This window comes from Serinus canaria, chromosome 8, assembly GCF_022539315.1.
Source record: "Serinus canaria isolate serCan28SL12 chromosome 8, serCan2020, whole genome shotgun sequence".
In the NCBI taxonomy this organism is placed as follows: Eukaryota; Metazoa; Chordata; class Aves; order Passeriformes; family Fringillidae; genus Serinus; species Serinus canaria.
The window spans coordinates 5,471,733-5,495,806 of NC_066322.1; the positions used below are offsets into that span (position 1 = coordinate 5,471,733).

The following is a 24,074-nucleotide window of genomic DNA, read 5'->3' on the forward strand; positions in this document are numbered from 1 at the left end:
CAAGAGCAACATCTGACTGTGCACAGGTAAATGGTTATAGCAGACACACATCACCTTCATCCCAGCCTGGGGTTGCCCGCTTGCCTTCATAGCAGAGACAACAGCCCACCCAGGATCTTCATTGACTGTCCCGTTCAGCTTGAGAGAAGCTGAAAAGCAACCTAGAATCTATTCGGTTTAGTTCTAGGCTAGCACATCTGTTGTGCAACATTCCTTAAAAGACTTTGAAGGGTCTCCCACAGGCCGTTAGTACCCCATGGCAGTGCTGCCAAACCGCACTTTTGCTTTCTCTTAACATGTCTGGTCTGTAAGAAGAGGCTGCGACTTAAAAAAAAAAATAAAAAAAAGAAGTTTATTAATTGACGTGTAATGTTGAAAACAGTGTCTCCCGCTTTTCCTCCTCTCCCCACAGGCGCCTCCTGCTCCCCGCGCGCGGGGCGGTGGCGGCCGCCATCTTGGCTGAGGGCAGACGCGGCTTCGCGCCGGCCCAGCCGGGCAGGGAGCGCGGAGGCGCCATCTTGGCTGAGGGCACGGCCGCGGGGACCCGGGACTAGCACAGAATCCGTGCGGTCATGGGGGTAGGTGAGAGCCTTGGCCGGAGCCCCTCGGGCCGTGGGGGCAGGCGGGAGCTTTGGCCGGAGCCCTGCGGGCCGTGGCGGTAGGGGGGAGCCGGGCCGGCTGGGGCTGACGCCGCTCCGCCGCTTGCCTTGCAGAGGATCGGGCTGCAGCTCCGCGCCACGCTGGAGAACATCACCCGGCTGCGGGCCGAGGGCGAGGACTTCCGATGGTACCTTAAGGTGCGGTGCCGCGGGGCCGGGGCCGGGAGCATTTCCCTGATTATTGACGGCTTTCAAACTTCCGATTTCTGTTCTCCAGCTGAAATGTGGGAACTGCGGTGAAGTTTCCGAAAAGTGGCAGTACCTGCGGCTGATGGTGCGTGTGCCCCTCGTAACCTCCCTCTGCACAAAAATGCGAACACAAACCTGCCTCTTACACACGTATCCGCATCAAGAATGTCACCCTCTAGATGAGATCGTTTTTTAATAGCTATATGCATTTAGAAAATTGTTGTGTTCCATATTAAAATAAATATTTGGAGACTGTTAATTCACATGTGCTATTTGAATGGTGACCGTTGCTAACAAGCATCCGTTTTAAAAACATTTCTGTAAATAAGGTTGAGGCATATTTCTCTGTAGCCTATTTCTCTGATGCTGATGGAATCCTTTTGGAGAAGGTTAGGTAAATCAAGATTATTTAAGCATGCTAAATCAGTATTTGGAAGCTGAAAAAGCAGGATAAAATTTGTCAGGGATACTTGTCTGTTCTTAGCAATAATCATCTCTTTTTGTTACATACAGCTGGATGGTAAGAATGTATTTTGGAGAATTAGTAGAGCACGCCTATATGGATAAGACACAAATACCTATTATTTCCTATTGAAAGTCTAGAATAGAATTATTCTTTGATAATCTCAACTTGTTGACTTATTAATCTCTGTAGTTAAGAAAAACGCTGCCTTGTTGCAGTATTTTTAAAAAGCTAAAGGTTGTTGTAAAAACGACATTGCCTTTGCAGAGTGGATAAAAATGTCTCTCTTGTCATGGATTTTAGGACAGTGCTCCCCTGAAAGGTGGCCGAGGAAGTGCCACGATGGTGCAGAAGTGCAAGCTGTGCTCCAGGGAGAACTCCATAGGTACGTGCTGGGACATTGACCAGGCATCATCCATTTCACAGTTTCTCTTTTAGTCCCCATTTTTGCTTGACACCGTTTGTAAAGAGCTTTCACCAGGGTTTCTGCCCTTGTGCACTGGTGCTTGAGCTCCCAACAGGCATTTTCTGGACATCACGTTCAGGGAGACAGCAAGGCCTCTTGGTGAGTCCAGCCTTCTGCATGAACGAAACTCATCTGTATTGTTATTTTACAAAAGCATGCAAATCTTTTTGGCATTGGTACAGAAAAATGGTCAAGTGTAAACTTCTCAGGAGAAGGGAGAAAAATTGAATTCTGCCTTTTGAAGAGCAGCTGCAGGAAAACCTTGCATTTCTTGTGGTTCTTTTGCTTTGTATAAGGAAATTGCTGTGAAAGAAGATCCTGGTGCTTGGTTTGTGCTGAATAAAACTGAAGACATAGTGTCACTCATTTGTATAATTTTTCTTTTTTTAGATATTTTAAGTCAGACGATCAAGCCTTACAATGTAAGTTTTTTTTCCTCTTCTATGTGAAAGATAAACAAGCATTAACAGTATTTTGAGTTTTACTTTATCATCCTCCTTCAAGAACACAGAAAGCTGATCTTGTCCTGGACAGAAATTGTCTTGTATACTCCTGTGCAGTCTCAAGTGTAGAATAATTTGATACATTTCAAAAGCCAACACAGAACTCTATCACCCAAATTAGAGGTGATTATATAATGCCCCTCTAAGTTTCCTTTCGAAGACTTCCTCATGGCAGATAAAGAAATTCTAGTTAGTGACCACCTATGAAATGAACCCTAGGATTTTGCTGTCACTTGGGGCATCAGAGATGACAGTGCTGCCTTTAAAGCAATTCATTCCTAGACTAATGCTTGTCACTGTCTGTATTAGATGGAAACTAATGATTTTCTGACTCAATCACAGGCTGAAGACAGCGAGAAATTCAAAACAATTGTGGAGTTTGAATGCCGAGGTCTGGAACCAGTTGACTTTCAACCACAGGTGAGTTCTTATTTGTGATTTGTTTCTGTCTTTAAAAGCACTTCTTCCCGAATGATAAAATAAACACTGTTTGTTTGAAATGGTTCTGGAACATCTTAGACCCTCCCAGATTCCCATCCTTCCACAATTGTTTGTTTTGCTTCATTTGACTCAAGAAAAAAAACAAACCAAACCAAAAACTTGCAAACAGCTAACACAAACAAATGGTATTCTCTGTGCCAGTAAAATCTAAAGCTAAGCATACCTTGGAGTCAAACTGCCTCACAGGTGACTCACTGTTAATCTGAATTCATCGGAGAGGTCTTCACTGCTCAGGTCATTGCAAAAGAAAGTCTTTCCCAAAGGGAAAGTGCAGCATTAGACAGAGCACCCCTTCCCCTTTGTTGCATTACAGAGCTCAACAAGCTCAGGTTATGAACACACCTCAGTGTGTGTCCTCTAAAACACAAACAGATTTTCTTTGGGGTTGACATCACCAGAGCCACAGGGGATGAACACTGCCATTTTTCCATTTGCAGCTTGAGCAGACAAAGCTTGAAGATCACTGGCAGTTACAGGCTGTGCAAAGCGCACCTCAAGGTTCAGAGTTAAAGGATTCTTCAGGGCCAGTCTGCAATGACTCATCTCTTGTGCATGGTCATGCTCTATGCCACTTAACTCCCTGCTATTTTTAACCTATTATTCTAGCTGGATTAGGTTTAAATAGACTGACAAATATAAATCTGTCTTATCCTTCTCTCAGACTGGGATGCTGTGCTAAGAAACAGCCCAAAAAAGCTGATCCTACAAAGAATTTGATATAAATAGAAACCCTGCTGCAGTGTGCTGGGGGAAGTCTTTTTTTTTAAGTGAAGTCCAACTTTTTGATGAATGGTTATTCCTTTATTCCAGAATGGTTATTAGTTTATTCCTGCTTGAAAGCTTTGCATCCAGGCTTAGGAACTTGCACTTGAAGAAAAATCTATGGGAAAACTACAAAATGTCAGAGGTGTTTATAGCTCTGCATCCTAGCTGTCAATTTTAGTTACAGAACAAACACTTCACAGCTGTAACAAAAGTTTTAATTTAATATTCTGAGTTTGCTGCACTTGAATCCCTGAAGAGGTATTTCCATGAATTTTTGGGTGCCTAAATCAGTAAATGAGTTCCTGTTGCTCAAGTAACTTCTGCAGTTCCGAAAAATTTTGTCAACTGCTTTATATTTTGCATGATCCAAGCCAGCCTGGCTTCTGCACAACCCTAGATCTCACTTTTGATTAGCATTAAACGTGGCATATGGCCATATAATCACTGCATTTTATCTGTATTTTTCGGTACATAATACAGCCACACCTGGAGTCAATTTAAAGTGGCTTAATGCTTGCATGTCTTATTTAAATTATAGTAGTAATCAAAAAAAAAAAAAAAAAACAAAAAAATAAACCCAACCACCACCCATACATTTGAGTGTTAGAGAGGAGAAAGTATCCTTTGTTTCTCTGATATAAACCTTAATTTTAGATCCCTTGAAGAAAACCAGAAAGAAGCTACCTTTGATTTTTAGCCACTTGTTAATAAAATTCTGTAGTTAGAATTGACAATGTAAGAAACCTTCCTGTATGCTACAGAAGTGGCTGGGATTTTTTAAATGTACTTTTAAAATTAGTAAATCTTACTGTACAGCTTGGTAACTGTGAACCCTAAAGTGAGAGAGCTGTTCCTATGGAAGATAGGACAGCTCTAGGAAGGTGCTCTGGTTTTACTCCACTCTTTATAAACAGCAGCAGTGATGGTAGTGAAGAACTGTCCCCAGTGAAATGCTTGTTTGGGATACTAATCTGTTCACTCAGCCAGCTGATCCTCCTTACACATAAAGCTTGCTTGTCACTTGTGTGCCTAAATCCAATACAAGCTGCTGCTTCTCTACAGTGTCTTGGATTCCAGTATTCAAGCCAGAACTATTAGCTTTCTTCCACATTTTCAGTTACTTTTCTTGCAATGTATTATGAAGCTATTATGCCTGTGTGGACTCTGAACATAAAACTATTAATAGTAATTGGAAGCTGCTACATAAACTTAGGAACTAAGCTTTAACATTATCTAGAATTGTTGGAAATACTTTTTTTGCTGGGAAAAATAAAGGAGCAGTGTTCCCTCATTTTACTCTGTTTCTTGGATTGAATTTTCCCAATGCACAAGCAGGGTCCCAACCTTATACTGACCCCTAACTAGGAAAGAGCTTGCCCATTCTCTCTGCCTAATTTAAAAGAAATAAAATACATTTTTGTGCTGAGCTACTTTCTTTAAATGTTTCAATAATCATATTTATTATTTTGTGAGTACAATGTAATTTAAAAACCTTCTGCAAATGTGTTTGCAGGCAGGGTTTGCTGCTGAAGGTGCAGAATCTGGCACACCATTCAATGACATAAACTTGTTAGAAAAGGTATGTTGTCTTAGTTTCACTAGCAAAACTACTTACCTAGCTTGCTCTCCCCACATCACCACTCTAAAGCACACACCCTGGACTGGTGTTACTCTTCCTGTAGCCACAGGAAGGCCACAGATGGAGAGAGAAACTGAATCAAGTATGAACAACTAGCATTACTAACAGCGTCCTTTTAGAAGTATGGACTTGTTAACTTAGCAGCTGACAGAGATTTAAGTCACTCAGGAATTCCAGAAACCAAGAACCTGGAATACTAAATGGCTGTCTAGGAAGATCCCTGCCCATTGTCCTGTGCACAGAGAGGTTGAAAAGTAATACAGATACTGTCCTTCATAGCTCAGGATAATGGCACCTTCCAAATCCTCTTGGGTGTGAGCAGGAATCTCAAGGTCACATCTGTTCACTGGTATCCTACTTGGCAGGGATCTGCTTGTCTGCTTACCCACCTGACTAGGGTATTGTAAATGATAGATAATCCTTTCACCTGCCATGGCTGCTGTTTGTCCACTACAGGCTGGGGACTACATAAGAAAATAAACCCCAGCAAAATATATATAAAAAAACACTGAGACTGAAACTCATTTAATTTCAGCTTACTGATCTTGCTACCCTCACCTGTTAAAATTTAACTTCCTACAGATACCTAAGACCCAAACTTTGAGTAACATTTAGTTCCAGTTTGAATTCCAGTCTGTGCATTCTGTCCTTTGTGACTAACATTGTGAAATCTTATTTCCTACAGGATTGGAATGACTATGATGAAAAAACAAAGGAATCTGTTGGAATCTATGAAGTTACCCATAAATTTGTAAAATGCTGAAGTTCATCCCCCTAACAAATTATGACATGGTTATTGATGGAGGAGCTGTAAACATCAGATATGCAGCTTCCTTGGAGTTACTTTTTTACATGGCTGCACTTCAGAAATGGAAGCCTAAGTTCACAGAATCATTTAGGTTGGAAATGATCTCCAAGATTGAGTTCAACCTTTGACCGACATTGCTGAGTTGTACTTTCCATCCCCAGCATGCCCTAATAAAATACTTCCCGTGGAGCACTTGGAGATGGCTTCAGTACAAACTAAAAATAGTACATATTGACTGAACTGTGCCATGTCCTTAAAGCTGTGGGGTTTGGGAATTACATGGTTGTGGTGGACTGTAGCTTAGCTAATGGATTGAGTAACTGCTTACACAACTTACAGCCTTAAAGGTTTTACGAGTTGGTCACCAGGAAGTACCTGCATTTGATTGTCTAACATAAGCAAATAAAGTCTTCCCACTCACCACTCCTATAGTGAGGAAATGGCTACAAGCCCTAGTAAAGGCACTGTGTTAACTCTTCAAGGGAACAGCTACACCTTTAAGCAGCTTTCTGCCACTTCAGGTGAAGACTGAGGTGAGTTTCCTGAGAACACTTACTAAGCTTGACTGCTGCTGACATTTACACAGTTACAATCCTCTGAAAATCAAGTTATCTTTCCAAGTATGTCATGAAGTAAACCTCATTTTTAGGTGAAGACAGACTTTGTACTCCTTGATGAGCGCATTCACAATCTTGCCAGCTGTTCTCATGTTTCAAGACAAAACAAAAAACCCCACCGAACAAAATCAAAAAGGAAAAAAAAAAAACCAAAAAACCCCCAGCCAATCCCTAGTGAATTTTATTCAGACTTTTGGTCTGATTATTGTTTCCTGATACATTATTTCCTGCATCTTCCCAAATTATCACCTTCCTTTCTTTGTTTAAATGAACAAAAACAATCATGCTGAGTTTTAGAGTAAGTTTTAAAATACTGCTTTTCAGCTGAAAAGTAGAACAGCACAAGAGCAGAGCCTTCAGGCTTACATATGAAAGGCTTTCCCCTGCTAGCACTTATATTTCATACTTCCAGGACAGGGTATTGCTTACACTTACTGTGCTAAATGAAAAAGACCCTGGGAAAACCTGGAAGCTGAGATACCCAAAGGAAGAGCAAAGGGAAGTAGTTTCTGAGCCTCTGAACCTGATCTGTCACGTCCAACCAATGTGCTCAGACTTCCCTGTTCTGCTGATACATTTGGTTGTCCGTGCCAGTGGGACACGAGCTGCATTAGTTTTACACAGATCCCAGAAGCCAACACCACTGTGCAATTCAGCTCCACAGAAAGACTTGGCCTCCCAGAAGAAAAAGAGTGGAAATCAAGGGGGTAAAAGGCAGGAATTCAAGATCTACATACCAGACAGAGTGGAAAATGCTTGCAGCAGTTTTCTTTCCAGCCTTTGTAAGAAACATGAGCTATTGTCCATGCTGTATGATTTAGATATGGCAATAAAAGAACTTTGTGGTTATTAATAGGCAGCTTTATTAAAATACAGTCTTTTCCAGTCAGTTTAACAACCCAGTTGGTGACTGCAGGTTTCTTAAAGCCTCCCACTTCAATTTTTGTGTCTCTAAAAGCTGTTATAGTGGAAAGGCTTCAAGCAGTTGAGGCACAATCAGTTCTGATATAAATTCAAGTTTAAAGAGATAAGTTAGTAAGCAAGCTTACCACAAGAGTGCAAATGGAACCACTCTTCCATGTTTAAAATTATTGCATGTATTTTTTTAAAACCAAACAGTTCAAGAGTGGTATCACAGTACTGTAGTCTGTCCAAACATTCATGGAACACAGGTGTTCCAAGTTCATTAACTCAATAACAATGCTTATTTTAGATTATGTGTTTTAAGAACACATGGATCCGTTACTTAATTTGATGTAGGTAATGTCTCTATTTCCTGAAACACACTCAAGGCCTGTAATTCATTTCTTTGAAATAGACAGAAATTTCCTAGTGAATTTAACACTATTCAAGTTCAGTGATGATACATAAAGCCAATTAGGCTGGGCAGTCTCATCCATGCTGAACACTGATTAGTATGTCAATTAGACATAATCTGCATTTTGTTCTGTAACTCTAAAGTGTTCCAATGTCTTTATGTCTAACCACCAATTTTCTTGCCCTTTAAAACATTAAAGATATCTTCTAGTGACTTGTGTATACACTGCAGGTATTCTTTACCATTCCTAGCCGGGTAAGAGGAAACATTACAACCTATCCAGTCATCTTGTACCTGATACCCTACTCCAAAGCCGTCAGCCACCACGGGGCCAAACCCTCCTAACTGCACAGCCGGGCTCACCAAGGTGCTGGTGGAAATGATGTTGTGGTTGAGGCGGGCGTAGGCTTGGTCTTGATAGAACTCAGGCAGTGCCAGCCCCTTGGCTAAGGCCAGATAGCGCAGGCTGAAGAGGTGCCGGTCAAAGCCCTGGCCTGCACAAAGACAATAACAGGTGTGAGACAGGGGCCTGACTTCTCTGGGAAGTAAACTCAGCTCAGCCACAAAAGAGGAGGTCTGTAGAACTGGAGTTTATTTTTGTACTGATAGGAAATACTTTTCAGACTTTTCATGCCCATGTCCTAGGAGAACGGGGCCTGCTTGTTTAACTGCAAGGCTCAACAGGAGCAGGAGAGTACACAAAAGTGCAGTGTTAACAGACAATTTTAATAATACATCACATTCTTTGAGTAACTCTTTACCTGAACATAGCCAAGTTGTTTAATGCAGAAAAAGCATTCCCTAAAATTTACTAATCTAAAGAGGAAGAGCATCTTGAACCAACAAAAGGAGGTAAATTTTAGACTCCATGGGATCATATCCTACAGTCAGTTTTACTGCTATCAATTTTAATGCTTCTGGGAAGGACAGTTCAAAAGAAAGCATTTACAAAAATGCCAGGAGTAGCATGGCCAAAAGATGAGTTTGATTTGGAAATTGTTAAGCCTTTATCCCCTGCAGAGATAAGACAGCACCTCCTCAGACTTAAACCAAAGTTCTTGTTCAACATGCACTGAGTAAATCTTCAAATAGTCCAACTGCTCTAAGTATAGTATAGTAAAGTATAAAAAATTCTCAACACATGAAAGGTGCTGTGGGAAGCACAGAGGCACTACTCTCTATCAAGAAATGAGTCAGAATGAGGGAAGGTTACTTTAAACTGCAGCCTTCTGCTACTATTTTTGTTAAGTTTACATTAGACATCCATCAGGATTAAAATATTGAGTTGTAAATATTTACAGCAACCTTATAAACATTTTAGTGCAAAAGGAGGAGTGTTTGATGCATTCCTACTTACCCATAGCAGCCTCTTTTGTCAAACGGCCATGGTACTTGGAGCACTCCATTATCAGATTCTGCAGCTCTTCAGTGCTGTGTTTGGAGAGTCCCTTGACAAAGGCTTCAGAGCATCTCTTTGTGTGGACAGAGGCAGGCCGTATGGTTTCTGTACGGCCGTGCTTGAAAGCTGCAGTGCTGCAAGACTCGTACGTGGCAACAGTCTGGTCGTACTGGCGAAGGAAAGCCATCTGGAAGGCCAGCTGAGCCACAGCATCTGGGCTCACCTTCTTCTGCTTCAGAAGCTCCTTGCCCCCTTCTTGGAACTGAATCATGTTAAGAGACAGTGATTCTACAGTGGCATCAAACGTCTGTTTGGCTTTGGTAATCCCTGCTTTTAAGGCATCGTTCAGCTTAAAGTCAAGTTTCTGCACTGCTCTGGAAGAGTCAACTGAAGCAGGCTGGGACTGGGGGCTGATGGCTGGTGTCGTGGTGCTATCTTTAAAAACCTCATTCTGGAACCTGAGCACAGCCACACCATCTCCCCAGGAATGTTCAAAATTAATTCCTGCAGTGCCATCCTTAGTTATGATAAGACTAAAGGATTTGTCATACCAGCGGTTTGCACCATCTCCATGCAACATAGTGTGGGACAAGTGCACTAAGTCTTTAATGGGAAAATCATCTAAACTTAAACAAAACAAGGCAGAGTCTACTTTCTGAAGAGCTTCTTCATTGCCATTGTCCAGTAGATTCTTCCTCAGCAATGCCCATGTATCTCGGTTTTCACTGGTGAGGTAGCCAAGAGGGAAGGCTGGGGCCGGACTGTTGTCACTAAGGATGTATTTCAAGTGTGCTTGTATTTCTGAGGGTTTCAGCATGTTTCCATCTCTATCAATAACATCAAACACATAAAAATTTCCATTTCTCAACACTAATAAGTGTTTTGCCTTTTCATCTGTATAAAGTTCATCTTTGTTGGGCTTAGGAAGCCGTGTAGAATTGAAAAGCCTGCAGTACTGAGACATATCTAGGGGGTAAGCATTGACCATGTAGGCACCAAACCAAGAAATTGAAGAAGGCACAAATCGGATAATATTTTTAAAGATCTCAGTGTCACTTTTTTCTGGATTGAGGTGAAAAACCTCTGGTTCGAGGTAACCAGCCCTGAAGGTCTTCATAAAACGTATGGCAGAAACAGTCATGTTCGTAGCTCGTATGAGCTGATCGTTGTATTCCGGTTTCGGATCAGGATTAAAAGACATGAATGGATTAAAATTCAAAAGAACAGGCTCACGTGCTTTTAGGTACATGTCAAACCAGGGACCTGAAAATTGAGAGTTGAGAAAGAAGTCAGAACAAAAAATCAGCTTCCCGAGTCAGACAAGAGGGTCATGTAGTCCAACAGTGATCATGAATCACGCACACTTGCCTTTAAGCAAGACAAACATATGAAATAATTCACCCAAGACTTCTCCAAAATCCCATTATGAAGGATAGTGTTGGCTAATCATAAAAATACTGGATTTGGAATAATCCATGTCAAGGGTGTCCATGGCATTAGCAACAAGGGCCAACTCCCTGTTTTTTTTATGGCTCAGTGATAAACCTTCACTCCCAGGACATACAGTGCAGCTCCCCAGCTCTATTTTGGTGCACGCCTCACATTTGGAGTGCTTCATGCCTTTACCTAATCTCACACTATTAATTTCTGCAACTCTGTCACTGAGTGCATCTTGCTGAGGTTAGAAGGCTGAACCTTCTACCTGGACTGTAAGAAGGGAGATGGGTAGTTCCAGGGGCTAAGTTACAACTGTAATTACAGCTTCTCACAGGTAAGTAACACTCATCTACAGTTTTAAAACCACATCTGTCATCAACACATAGCCTTTTAACCCCAGACTTCAAAGTCCAGGGTGGAGACAACTCTACATTCTGTTAGAAACCAATTTCAAGTGGAACAGGTCTTTTATGAGGCATAAAGAAGAAAAACAAATTTACAAAAAGCAATACAGACACTCCATCATTCATAGACAAAAAGCAGCATACTGGTTAGCACTGATGAACAACATAAAGCCACCACTTAAAACCCAAGATGTTGTTCAAAGTGAATGGAAAGTAAAATACAACAAACCAAAGAGCAGTTTTTGTGAAATAATCTGGTATCCTCTACAGACTGAGTGGCAGCTAACAACTTAACAGGCAGTCTGAACAGACAGCAAGTATAGAAGTGCATGCACTGGGCAACATGGAAACTTCTACTTCCACAAGTATTTGACTATTTCCATCTCTACTGCTATCTAATACTTTCAGGAGCAGACACTTGTACTTGGAAGCAATAATGAAGCAGAATAATCTAAAGTAAGAATAATCTATACACATGCTCTCCCTCTCCTGATTTGTTTCTATTTATTCTCATTTTCCTATTTCTACCACTCCTTTTCTTTGGCTCTTTAAAAGAATATAGTTTTGTAGTTTTAAGGGCTTTTAAGTCCCAACTACTGATCATTTCTGCCTCCCAAACTTACTTACACTCTGTGACCCCTCCCCTCCCTCAAAGTTTACTTTTCTTGCTAAATAACATGGAATTATTTGGAAATTATTGCTTCAGTTTCCTTAAGGGAAGTGCTAGATAAGCTCCTCTTTAACCTAACCCTGTAAACTCATGAAAAAATACCACAGATACTGGAACAATCTACGCAGAATTCTGGTAGAATAGATGACATTAGATAATGAACATTCTTCTTTCTACTAGCCTCTGAAATTGCTCAAATACAGGCACAGAGGGTGTTCACAGCAGGTTTTTCAAAGTTTCTGGGCTACTTAAAGTTTTAGCCTATAATACTTATGGCATCATGAGCAATTATGAAGTATGATGACCTGCAGACTTGTCCTAGACCCAGCAGGCCAACAAACCTGTGATGTAACTTGTATGCTTGTTCTGATTGTCTTGAGCAACCAGTTGCTCATGCAGCTCTCTTCCAATCCCCTTTTCAAAGGCATGAGCAAGTTCTTCAGTTTTCCTACAAGAATCAAGAAAAGAGTCAAAATGCTGTCACAAATCATATTTCTTATGTTAACACTTGGTTTTGAAGCAGAACATGACACTGCAACGTGTGTTTGTCCATACCTGAACTGCTCATCATTTAAAAGTGGTTTCTGGGCATTCAGGTATCTCGTAATTGTATCTTCTAGCTTGGGAACTGGCAGTCTGCAGGAAGTGGAACACAGAGATGTACACTTGATGAGCAAGGGTATTAATGAAGCCTGTGTTTCTCACACAGTCATGTCTCTTTGCCTCCTTTCTTCCATATCGTTCCTTATCCTATTATATATACTATACAAATATGTATATTGTATATACATATTGTATATTGTATATACTATTATACATAAATTTGGCTAATACTTAAAAGCCTCATAAGTTTCTTGTGGAATAAGAGAAGCAAAGAACTAGAGGGACACCAGTCAGCACACCATAATATTCTTGGGAAATAAGGCAGAAAACCGAACTGACTGTCCTTTTACAAAGGTACTGCAGTGATGGGAGCTAATCCCTCACAGGAAATACAGTGTCAAGAACCGCTGCTAGGAGAGGCAGCTCTGTAGAAGGAATAGTTCGGTTGCCAGCCCTGTTCGGCCCCCATCCCCTCACAGCGGGGTGCTGGACATCCCTTTCTTACAAATTTTCTATTCTGTATCTTTGTCAACTTTCTCTGAGCCTGAGTTTTGTTTCCTACAATCCTGTTACATTCAGGGGGTTTGGGCGCCAAGGGGCTGTATCAGTAGCAGTCTTACACGGACACTTGGCAAGCCGAACCCGCTTACACTGACACTTGGAAAGACAAACCGGCTCCTCTGCAGACAGCGCGCACCGAGCGAGCCGCGCACCGCAGCGCCCGGGGCGGACGTTCCCTCTGCCCTCTCCTCACAGCGGACACCCCGGGCTGCCGCCGCCGCGCCTTGCTCGCGTCCCCCCGGAGCGGCGGCCCCGCTGTACCTGGGCAGGCTCTTCTGGTAGTGCATGGTGGGCACGATGCTGCGGTGCAGGAACTCGGCGGCGCCCGCGCCGCTGTAGCCGCGCCGCCCCGGAGCCGCCCTCAGCAGCTGCCGCGCCGCCATGATGGCGTCAGCCTCGCGCCGAGCCGCGCCCGGAGCCCCGCCAGCCGCGCCCGGAGCCCCGCCCACCAAGCCTGTAGCCCCGCCCACCAAGCCCATACCCCCGCCCACCAAGCCCGGAGCCCCGCCCGCCGCTCCTCCCGGGGCCCCGGGAACGCACAGGAAAAGCGAAACGTGTTTTGTTATTCCATTCCAAAAGTCAGTCGGATACGTGCCGCTAAGGTAGCAAAGTTACCAGGGTGTTGAGGCGGTTCTGCATCAGTCCTCTTACATACACACTAATAAAACGTTCTGATTCATTAATAAAATTTTCTACAATCCACTTTTTATGCTCAACATACGGACTCCACGTATTTTTTCTTTTATTTTCTCCCACTCTGCTTTTTTTTTCTCTGTGTGTGTGTATCCACATGTCCTACCGACTACACAGGATTGAGATCCTGCCCCCAAAAAGAACAGCTTAATCTCTCCTGAGGTTTTTTTCATTCATGCATGAACATGCAACAACAAATACTTGATCACAGTATAAAATATAATATTATGAACACACAACCTTGTTGTACTGTGGGGAAAAATTTCCATAAAAACATGAAAAAATCTGAAAATATACCAAAAACTGCAGAAATGTCTTCATAAGAAAGCATAGCATGTGAATGGTTATGGTGGTGTTTTTTTATCAGACACTCACTAGCATAAAAATCAGCATTGGGATTGAATGCGGACACAGCAAAGGAAAGGAAAGCAATCCCTGTGGCTTAGTCTGATAATCCTCTGAAAGTAAATTGGCCCTACTCTAATCAACATAGTGGTTGGAAGAAAAGTGAAATCATTTCACTTCCAAGATAATAAATGCCCAGTGACAGAAGATGTCCTTGCAGGTTCCAGTCTGTGGCTATTTCCTGTTTGATGCGTGTCTCTCATGCTGCTCATTCAGCCTTTTTTTTTGGCAATGTAACAAAAAAAAAACCAAGCCTGCTTTAATTAATGAAGTCCAGTTTCACCCAGCTTGCCCTGCTGTGATAGTCCTGTTCAAAACGTTACCTGCTCTGCCCTTTGGGCAAACTGCTCTGTTCCCTGTTTGAATGCTGGCTTGCAGGGTGGCCTTTCTGGGTTTGGGTATCCAGACCCCAAACTGGGGAGACTGAGGAATGCATAGCCTTTCCCACAGGAGTGTCACTTTGTTTTGAACTGGTCTTGTTTTAGAAATACTACTGCATTCTGTTCTAATTTTCCAGAGCCCCCTAATCTTCTTCCAGGCTCTTAATGATGTAGTTGATAATAGGATTGTTGGTATTAATTTGGAACAATAATGCCAGCTGCTTGCTTGGTGGCTATTGGCAGAGGGGTGACCTTGCGGGTCAGCTAAGCAGAACTGGAAGTGCTTTGATCTGATCTATCCAGAGCCAGATCTGTGCACCCGAGCAAGAGGAGTGAGTGAATTCTCTCCCCATGGGATGCTGATTCTTCTCCAAAGAGCAGGCAGGACAGCATGGCGGTGGCCCTGGATGCAATCCTCGCTCGGATCAAAGATGTTTGTAAAAGGAATGGGCTGCTCATCCTCTCCGTGCTGTCCGTCACCATCGGCTGCCTCCTGGGATTCTTCCTGAGGACCAGGCGCCTCTCCCAACAGGTAAGAGCAGCTCACAACAAGTCCCTGCAGAGGAAATGCCAGACTTACATAACAAAAGACGTATGTACGTTGGGGAACTTCAGGGTGGGCTTCGGAAGGTAAAAGTCACCTGTATGTGTTTGTTAAAATGGTTTCATTTCTTCTGTTTGTCAATCTGTGCTGTTCTTTGGGTCTTTTCACACATTCTCAAACAATAGCTTAGCAAAAGGTTCTGGTCTCTCAGACACCCAGGAAGCATAGCAGGAACACAGTAGAATGTTGCAGGTATGCATAATAATAGTGGACATTTAAGCTAGATGAAATGTAGCATTTCATATAGGCCTGCAGAAACTGGTAGTGCAATATATTGCATTTTATACTATTTTGGAACACATACAGCTTAAGAAAACACTGGGAACATTTTTCAGCATCAGATGCACAGGGAAGCAGATGTTTATATTACACTAATAGTGTCTCATATTAATAAATTTGAGATTTCCCATCATAACCAGAACATGTTACTGAAGTCACTTGGGGAATTCTCCCCCAGCGTACTTCAACTAAGCCCTTTGCTGGTGCTCATTTCTGCTGTATCAGTCAGACAAACTAGACAACAACATGCATTAATAAATGCACTGTTTGAGCACAAAACAGAAATCTCAGTTAGAAAATAAGGCATTTAGTAAATGCAACTAAATTAAACCAATTCTGGCCTCTGCTACGGCAAACCACTGTCTGTCTGAACATCATTTGTGTCCAAGCCATAGCTTCAAACACATCTAGGAAAACAGACAAAATGCAGAATGGAGAGATTATTCAGGGCAACTGGTTAACAGTAATCTCCAAGAGATGGCACATTTCATTTTTGTATTCCTTTGTAAAGGAACGAACAATGCAGTGTGTTTATTGAATAAGAACACATTATGTAATCTAATTAATTTTAAAATTACCTTTTAAAGCCTGCTATCTTTGCCACCTTGTCTTTGCACCAAAGGTGCAGATTCTAGCAATGTTATCTGATCCACAGCTCTAGCAGCACTTGTGAAGACAGTTAGTCATTAGCTCAAAACAATAAGCATCTCTCCATGTATTTCCAGGAAATTAGTTACTTCCAGTTTCCTGGTGAGTTACTGATGAGGATGCTGAAAATGCTCATTCTCCCTCTGGTTGTCTCAAGGTAAGTGAAGACAATATTCCAATAACTTTTGAAGTTTCCTAATTGAGATTTGTCATCACAATGGCTTAGTTGTGACTGAATTAGGTGACAGTGCCAGAGGCATCACTGCTGCTGCACATTCATATTCATAGTGGAGTCATAAATATGGATTTGAATTGATAGGAAAATTTCTGCCATACATCATTTCTACCTCATATAGGTGTTATTTGCTTTACAATCAATGAGATGGGGGTTTTAAAATTTGTTTACTTTTTCCCTTGTAATGGGAGGACTTTTTCCTTCAAGCTACTTAGAAGTTAAATATATGGAACAAATAATTCACTTTACAAAAAAGCCTGCTTTAAATCTAAACTATTGAAATAATACACTGTAGAAATACAAGAAAAAGTACAGTTAATTCATAGTGTCCTGCAGTATTCTGAGGTGTGCTGTATGTATTTATAGCATGATAAATATTGAAAAATCCCTGTGTCTCCAGTGGACTAACAATATATAGCTGGCTTTGGTTGGAAGTGAAAGTGATTTCTTCATTTGTTAAAGACAGAAACTTTAGTGGTAGCACTTTATCAGTAGCAGAATTAATGATCTCATGCTGGAACTGCCTGGTGCTTTGCAGCTGCCTTTGCAGTGGGAGAGTGTCACTTAGGGCAGGCTTTTCCCTAAGTTTGACTGTCTTCCCACTGACTGCAGTCCCAAAAAAACACCACCTGGATGGCCAAAAACTCTCTCATGTGCCCCGAGACTGGGAGGTTATTAAAGAGATGGAAAGTAACCAAGTTAACTTTACCAGAGCTGAGGAAAAATTACTGCAATATTTGGTTCCAGTTCTGGAACCTAATTCATACATCAAGACCTCATCTTCCACTTTGAGAAAAAACTAAGTTTCTAGTCTTCAAATCACTGACAGTTGCTGAAAATGAACACAATTAACAGCACTAATTTTATTTTTAAATCATCCACCCTGACACCTGCCTTCTAATGGTTTTTCACAGAACAAAACTGAGTCATGGTTCTTTATGCTTGAAACTGGTTTTATAACCACAGACTCACACCTGGTCCTGGCCGATGCATCTAGAGAACACCAAGACAAAACATGTAAGGAGATATTTTTTGAGAGATGAAATGAAAGTTTTCCAAAGAAAACAAGTCTTACATGAGGAAGTGACATATTAAGGAGGACAGAAAAGGGTTGAAGCAGATTTACATGCCCTTCCCTAAAATGTGCAATTCTTTAGATCCTCCAGTATACTCAGAGATGTTAGGAAGAGCAGTACAGTAGCAAAGAGCTGCTTTGGCACAGCCTGTGATGGCTCTGAGTTGCCTGGAGATGTGACAGCTCTGAGCCTCACTGTCACACTGGCTGCACTGTGTCCTCTGAGGTGGAAAGAGAGAAACTTTACAAACCTTCAAAGAGATTCCATTCTCCTTCCAAGTGTGAGTCCATCTCCCTGTATAACAAATTAGCAGTGCCTGCTAGCACAAACTGAAATGGCAAGGTTTGCAAGAAAAAACCACTCCAGATATAATAACATTCTTGTATAGTTTGGGCATATTTTGCTGGTTGTCTTTTGGTTTTTTTTAATAACAAGCAGAGTGTTTTCCACACATGTATTTCATAAAATCAGTAAACCAGTACTGTATTTTTATCAATCTTCATGCACATTTAAGCTACATTTCTTTGTGGATTTGGAATATCTTCAGTCTGTCCTGCCAGAGTACTGGCATTTAAATTATCTTTTAAATTACTCTCTATTATTGTTTACAAAAGCCAGGAGCACAGTACCAGAAAAAGAACTCTAAATATTGCTCTCCTAGTTGAAATTAATGCAAGTTTTTCTTTGAACACACAAGTAAAGAAATTACTTGTAAAAAAAAGGAGAGGTGAGAAAGGAAGATTAAAAGAGAGACTTAGTGCAAACTATCCTGTTTCCAAGTCCAGAGCTTATTTTGAAGGGTTGTAGCAGAAGTAAAAAGTGGCAACTGGATAGGTCATAAGATTGACAATAGACTAGAAAATCTTGTACTTACAGACCACTAGCAGAAATCCAGCCTTAAACAGAAAAGGCTGAAAATTTGTGTTCCCTCTCTTGCCCTGGTTGTTAGAGAGTTAAAAAAGAACTCTGCAGATTGTATTCATTAGGAATTAGGAAATTATGATACAGTCAGGTATCTCTGAATGATGTTTATTTTAAAAGTTCCTTGGATGCAGAGGAAATCTGTCAAACAACAGGAGACCATTTCTTCAAAGTACAGTTTCTTGATTTCCTGAACTTTGTTCCTGCTCCTGGAACTGCTCTATCCCAGAGTTCCTGTACCTACTTCTGATGTCTCCTGTCATCTGTGGTCTTACTTCTTTCTTTTCCCACAGACAGAAAAATCTTGGAAAAGCAACCATCACCCACTAGCCTGTCAGTCTGAGCCCTGCATGAGCTTTTGTTTTTGTTGAGGCATGGACCCTCATTAAGGGTGGGGGGTTGAAATTATTTCAGTTATCTGATTACATTAATAAGCTTTATAGCATCATAGAACAACTCTGAAATAAGTATATATTTATTGCACCCATCCTCTGCCTGAGATTTAGCCCTGCTCATACCTGTCAGTATCCCCTGAGTGTAGAGTTTCCTTTTCTCAGCTGTGAGAACAGGTACTCACACAAAACTTCTTTTGGAAAGATAAAGAAAATTACAAATAGTTGACAGCTCGTGTCTGCCCAAGGGATACTCAGTAATGGAACCTCACAAGACCAAATTTTAGAGCCTGTAATTACTAGGTGTAGACTGCTTACTTCATGTGTAAACACGGGATACTGCTGTTAGACCTGAGAATGCAAATAGTAAGAGAGCTCGGAGAGAATAGCAGCCAAATCTGAATTGGTAGTTACACATTTAGACGCTGTCCAAGCTCTCACTTCAGCTCGATAGGGAGATGTCCTCAATAAGTCTGAAAGATCAGCTTCAGATACTCTAAAGTTTGCTGATTCGCTCTGGGACAGAGGCTTCAATCCTCATTTGACAGGGACAGTGCAAACAGTGTATTCTCCTCCTTTTACACAAAACGTTTCAGCCTTCAGTAGATCTCGGGTTTTCCATCAGGCAGGCGCACAGTTCCCTGTGCATCCTGCCCTGAGAGTTGTGTTTATCAAACTCGTCAGGCAGATCTCGCTGCCCAGGTTTGTTCCACGCCCTTTCCTTGCCCCTCCGGCATTCCCGGCGCGCTCGGAGGCTCGGGCTGCGCTGCCGTCCCTGCAATGCACCCTGCGACCACCGGGCGGCTCTGCCGGGACACCGAGCACCCGCGTCTCGCTCCCTCCGCACGTCCCGGGGATTGCCGGTGTCACTGCTCGGGCTCCCGCATCCCGGGGATTGCCGGTACCAGTGCCCGGGCTCCCTCCGAGCGTCCTGGGGATTGCCCGTGTCACTGCCCGGGCTCCCGCATCCCGGGGATTGCCGGAGTCACTGCCCGGGCTCCCGCATCCCGGGGATTGCCGGTACCACAGCCCGGGCTCCCGCATCCCGGGGATTGCCGGTAATCCAGAAAACCATAAACCTTCCACTTTTTTTCAGTGTGGTTAGTTATAAACTTCCACAGACACACACACATACGGGATTCCTTCACTTGTTCCCAGGACAAGTTGATTGGCAGAGATACCTGTGCATCACTCAAGTTTCTCAACTTCTTAAATGCTTGAAGTAATCAAATCTGATGCCAATGTTTTTGTTCTCTGCATGATACAAAAGACTGGGAGAGGAACAAAGACTCAACTTTCCCCTTAATATCTTCTCACATTTGCTAAAGACAGTATAAACCCTTTGAGCTGCTCCTGTCTGTGCCAGCTCCAGCACAGGCCAGGTGTACTATGCACTGTGCCACAACTCACACAATGTCACCTTCCTTCAGAACATTTTTGTCCATTCCCTGCCCCATCATCTCCAGCTCATGTTACCAGCTTTGTACTGATCAGTTCCCAGTGGGCCAGAACCTTGATTTTCAGTAAGCATGACTGCTTTGACTTAAGCTTTTTGTGGAGGCTGATACTGAAACCTGGTCTGTCACAACTGCAAAGTTTTGAAGAATATTATTGTATTATTGGAATAATATTGGACAATTCACCACTGTTGAGGAATTTCTAATGCTGGTGTTTGGCATGGATTCCTCTCAGTAGGCAGGGAACTCACACTGGCATTTTCCACAGAACAGAAATGCAACTCTCCCTTTCTGTTCACAAGGCAGAGGTGCTGGTGAGGCCGCAGGGGAGGAGCAGATCTGGCTCCTAGCTTGGGGACATGGTTTAGTGGGCCTTGGCAGTGCTGGGGGAAGGAACAGTTGGGGTTAAAGATCTCAGACATCTCCTCCAACCTAAAAAATTCTATGGTTCTATAATCCAGTGCAGCCAAATTTATGTACTGTATTATCTAGTGAGGCGCTGAGGAGCAGCTGTAAAGTGCTGCCTCTGGGTCTCTGAAGAGCCTGCTCAGAAAAATGTTCCATGAAGTATCAAGACAGAAGTATTTTCCATAGAATGAAATTGCTTTGGGAACACAGGGCTTGTTTACTTCACATTATTGGACTGTGGACTTTTCCCTCTGTTTCACCTCTACTGGCACTGGGGAACAGGTCTTCCCCAACAGGGGAGGGAAAACCTTCTCTGGGGTGTGTATGGGGAAATCTGTGGGGGACCTGAATGACAACATAAAGTGGAGAGAGTCCCATTTCTGCACTACCTGTCATGTGTATCACTGTAATGTGAATAATAACAAAAGTACATTTCAGCCCAGTGAGAACAAGATGTTAGCTCTTTCCTAGGATATGTCATCTCAAGTCTTTATTGTGGAGAAAGTCAGTGTAGAGAAGTGAGTTTTAAGGAGATGACTAGAGGGAATAACTATATTTACTTTTAGAGTGAAAAGCAAAACCACTTGGATGAAACTGAAAGATAAGGATTACCCAAGGGGAAGAAGCAGCAGTCAGAAAGCATCTCACTTGACACCATTATACTATTTTCAATTCTCCATATTGCTATTATATTGCAGAACTGGTGTCAGATTACCCCAAAAGTCATCATTTGAGACGGCTTCAGCTTGTAAAGTTTTTATCCCTCCTCCATGCCTGAGACATCTTTAGAAATTTCTCCACATTATCATCTGGAACATTTTCAATGCCATTAGCTATGTTTAGGAATGTTAAGTCTAATGCTCAGATCCAATACTGTTTTCTAGTGTTTTCTTTTGTTTGTGCAACCCAGAGGTCCAGACTGTTTCAGTGAAAAATGACATGTTGCAATTACACATCATAATGACAAAACTGGACCAACCCAGCAGAAATTATTTAGGGAGTGTCAGTAGGGATCTAGTGACGTGCAAGAGGAATCTGTGGTGACAGAGTGAATGGGTGTGGAAAGCACCAAAGTGATTACAAATGGGGGATGAACTGTTTGCGACCTGACAGAATTTTTCTGTAGTCCTCTGAGAGCTCTAAAATACTTAGTGTCTCACAAAGGAATGGGAATGACATGTGGAGCTTGAGGGGCTGGCTGGATTCCCTCTGTTTTCTTAGACAAAAAACAGTTGAATACATCTGACATTTGTTTAGAATCCAAATTTGTGTTTCAAATCCTTTTGCTTTTTGCTTAATCTAAAAATGCTTGAAAGAACTGACAGAAGAAAAAAAAAACACCCAAGTATTAATAAGATTCTTGGCTCCTTCCACCATGTGAAGCTGCACATCCATATTTAATAGATAATTTGGGTTTGTTTGCATCCTGACCTTTGAATTTAGGAAACACTTTTTTTTTAAATCAGAACAGCTGAAATCAACAAGCCAGCCTGAATTCTGCATGAGCTACACTGCAATCCCCTTTGTCAGTCAGTGAGCAAAGGCTGCTGTTCATCCCTTCCAGAACTCACAGATGTATAACAGTAACCTCACATATGCAGGTGACAGAACAGCCACTGGACATCAGCCTTCACTGTGTGCTGTACAAAGTCCTGCCTTGTTTATATTAGTCCATAAAAGCAGATTTCCTATTGCACAAGAAACAGAAAATAAAATGTGAATTCCTGGCAGGATTTTTGCTGTGTATGTCAATTTGTCATTAAGAGTTAGAAGTGTTAGATTATAAAGGAGATATCAACATTTTGGGTAAAAAACAAAAATCTTACTATTTTACAAAGCAGTTTAAGAAACCAAATCTCAAAATTATGCATGTTATGATGCATTAGAAATTTAGATTAGTTTCTTTCCTAGCAGCCTAGCTGTAAAATATAAACATAATCACTGCAAACAGTGTATTGATCTTCTGACACGTTTTTATTGCTTGAAGATCAAGAGCCAGATTTTCCATCATGCCTGACACCTTTGGGCTTCCACTGTGTTTAGTAAAATAGTTACATACCAGGGCTCTGAAAAGTGAATGCACATTTCAAGTGCTATTTACAGCTGATAATCCAACCATACAGAAATTCCTGCAGCACTCCTGTTTGTGGTACAGCTACCCCCTTCTGCAGTTGGGGGTTTTTCTGAGCTTAGACACAATTTCATTTATATCAAGTGTCTAAACTCTAAAAAGCTGTTTTCTATTACTGAATTTGCTCAGGAGATGAACCCTAATAGCCCCTTGGACCTTCAGGAGGATTCTAGACTTATCAATTCCTTTGAAAATCAGGTTGTAATACCATGAAATTTTTGATAATACAAGACACTGGGGATCATTGCACTGGCCACAGTGACTGAGATAGTCCCTTAGTTGTGTTCAGATCAGCAGAAGGCTGCAGCACACCAGTAGCATGCAAAACTCCTGTGACACATCTCTATCAGAAAGGGCAGAGCATGGGGCAGGGTGAAGCAGACAGGGCTGGGCTGTGATCCTCCCACCACAACCACTGCCTTTGCTCTATGGCAGCCATGGCAGGATCTTGTTCTGTAGGTGGTTTTCATATTAGAAGAAAGCAAAAGGATATTCTGAAAAGAAAAAGTCATTCTGATCCATCTTTCTTACTGCTGAAATAATTTTAACTACACTAGAGACTAAGAGCAAATCAAGCATTAAACTATAAAAAGAGCCAGAGAAAGTTTCTTATCTCTTTCTTTCATCACTGTAGAGTTTTATTTTCTCTGTTGCAAACAGTGCCTCCATGGAAGTGAAGAAGCCTTTTCTGAAAGCAAAGATAGCTAGGCACAGATAAGGAAAATGTGATGGTTCACTTCAATACAGAGATCACCTCAGGCAGATCTTTTTTTTCACTGTAAGTGGTTTGTCTTCATCTAAAAGTGCCCTAGTTTCTCTGCTTCTGAGTCTATAAAATGGAGATACTGCCCTCCTGCTTTAGAGGGGGTTCCACTGGTGAACCATTTTGAGATGATTAAATGCACATTATTATCATGTTGAGACTTGAAGGCACTGACCTTGACAAAAAGGTGAGCCCCAGCCTGCCTGCATCATCAAGCAGCATTAGTGAAGGCAGCACTTCCTTTTCATGATGCTCAACTGCAATATAATCATCTCTAATGTAGCTGGTGGAGGCACTTCCCAGCCTCACTGGCAGAACTTGCCCAGGAAGGTCTTTTCCACAGCATGCAATTACAAAATGAGAATGGGAGGGAGGGAGGGAATGGGATGAATGAAAACAAACATCATTCTAGGAACAACTGCTGGTGGTTAATACTTGACCAGTACTTCTTGACAGGATTAATGTCTTTCTAATCACACTAATCCCTTCTGATAACTTTATCCATAATCCATCTATTTCAAAGCAACATCCAGATGGCTTCTGGTGGAGAGGAAGACAAAATAAACATGCAGAATGGGGTCTTAGCAGCAGCTTGTTGTATTTTCCCTTTCTGGGGATATAGGATTTGATCTTGAGACAGGACAAAAGAATGTGCTTTCATCAGACAGCAAGAGAAAAAC

General features: G+C 42.0%; 3 protein-coding genes across 7 annotated transcripts in view; 2 read left to right on the top strand and 1 right to left on the bottom strand.

The window, feature by feature from the left end:
- Positions 1-419: 419 nt before the first annotated feature.
- On the top strand, positions 420-6,191 carry CZIB (CXXC motif containing zinc binding protein). 5 transcript variants are annotated; one of them, XM_030226547.2, is made up of 8 exons: positions 420-578; positions 714-797; positions 877-933; positions 1,615-1,696; positions 2,168-2,199; positions 2,623-2,700; positions 5,060-5,125; positions 5,871-6,191. In XM_030226547.2, the coding sequence occupies exons 1-8, from the start codon at positions 573-575 to the stop codon at positions 5,946-5,948; spliced, it is 483 nt and encodes a 160-aa protein (XP_030082407.1). In that variant the 5' UTR covers positions 420-572; the 3' UTR covers positions 5,949-6,191. The 5 variants fall into 5 exon arrangements, with proteins under 5 accessions (XP_030082407.1, XP_030082410.1, XP_030082408.1 ...); XM_030226548.2 differs by having other exon boundaries at positions 449-582; positions 714-787; XM_030226551.2 differs by having other exon boundaries at positions 457-578; positions 714-787.
- A 582-nt stretch (positions 6,192-6,773) lies between these two features.
- Positions 6,774-13,430, bottom strand: CPT2 (carnitine palmitoyltransferase 2). The gene is made up of 5 exons (XM_009088740.4): positions 13,264-13,430; positions 12,394-12,474; positions 12,180-12,286; positions 9,286-10,590; positions 6,774-8,422 (listed from the first exon to the last, which is right to left on the bottom strand). Exons 1-5 carry the CDS (start codon positions 13,383-13,385, stop codon positions 8,091-8,093), a joined length of 1,947 nt encoding a protein of 648 aa, XP_009086988.2. The 5' UTR covers positions 13,386-13,430; the 3' UTR covers positions 6,774-8,090.
- Positions 13,431-14,871: 1,441 nt separating this feature from the next.
- SLC1A7 (solute carrier family 1 member 7) overlaps positions 14,872-24,074 on the top strand; it is a 46,023-nt gene continuing 36,820 nt past the window's right edge. The window contains exons 1-2 of the mRNA XM_009088739.3: positions 14,872-15,012; positions 16,089-16,168. Coding sequence (XP_009086987.1) covers positions 14,872-15,012; positions 16,089-16,168 — 221 coding nt within the window. The remainder of the gene's footprint in view (positions 15,013-16,088; positions 16,169-24,074) is intronic.

Coding starts and splice junctions, on each gene's coding strand:
- CZIB (XM_030226547.2), top strand. Junction 2,701..5,059: donor CAGTTGACTTTCAACCACAG/GTGAGTTCTTAT, acceptor ATGTGTTTGCAG/GCAGGGTTTGCTGCTGAAGG. Junction 5,126..5,870: donor ACATAAACTTGTTAGAAAAG/GTATGTTGTCTT, acceptor TATTTCCTACAG/GATTGGAATGACTATGATGA.
- CPT2 (XM_009088740.4), bottom strand. CDS start 13,385: ATGGCGGCGCGGCAGCTGCTGAGGGCGGCTCCGGGGCGGCGCGGCTAC. Junction 12,287..12,393: donor TTAAATGATGAGCAGTTCAG/GTATGGACAAAC, acceptor TGATTCTTGTAG/GAAAACTGAAGAACTTGCTC. Junction 10,591..12,179: donor GCATACAAGTTACATCACAG/GTTTGTTGGCCT, acceptor CTCAATTTTCAG/GTCCCTGGTTTGACATGTAC.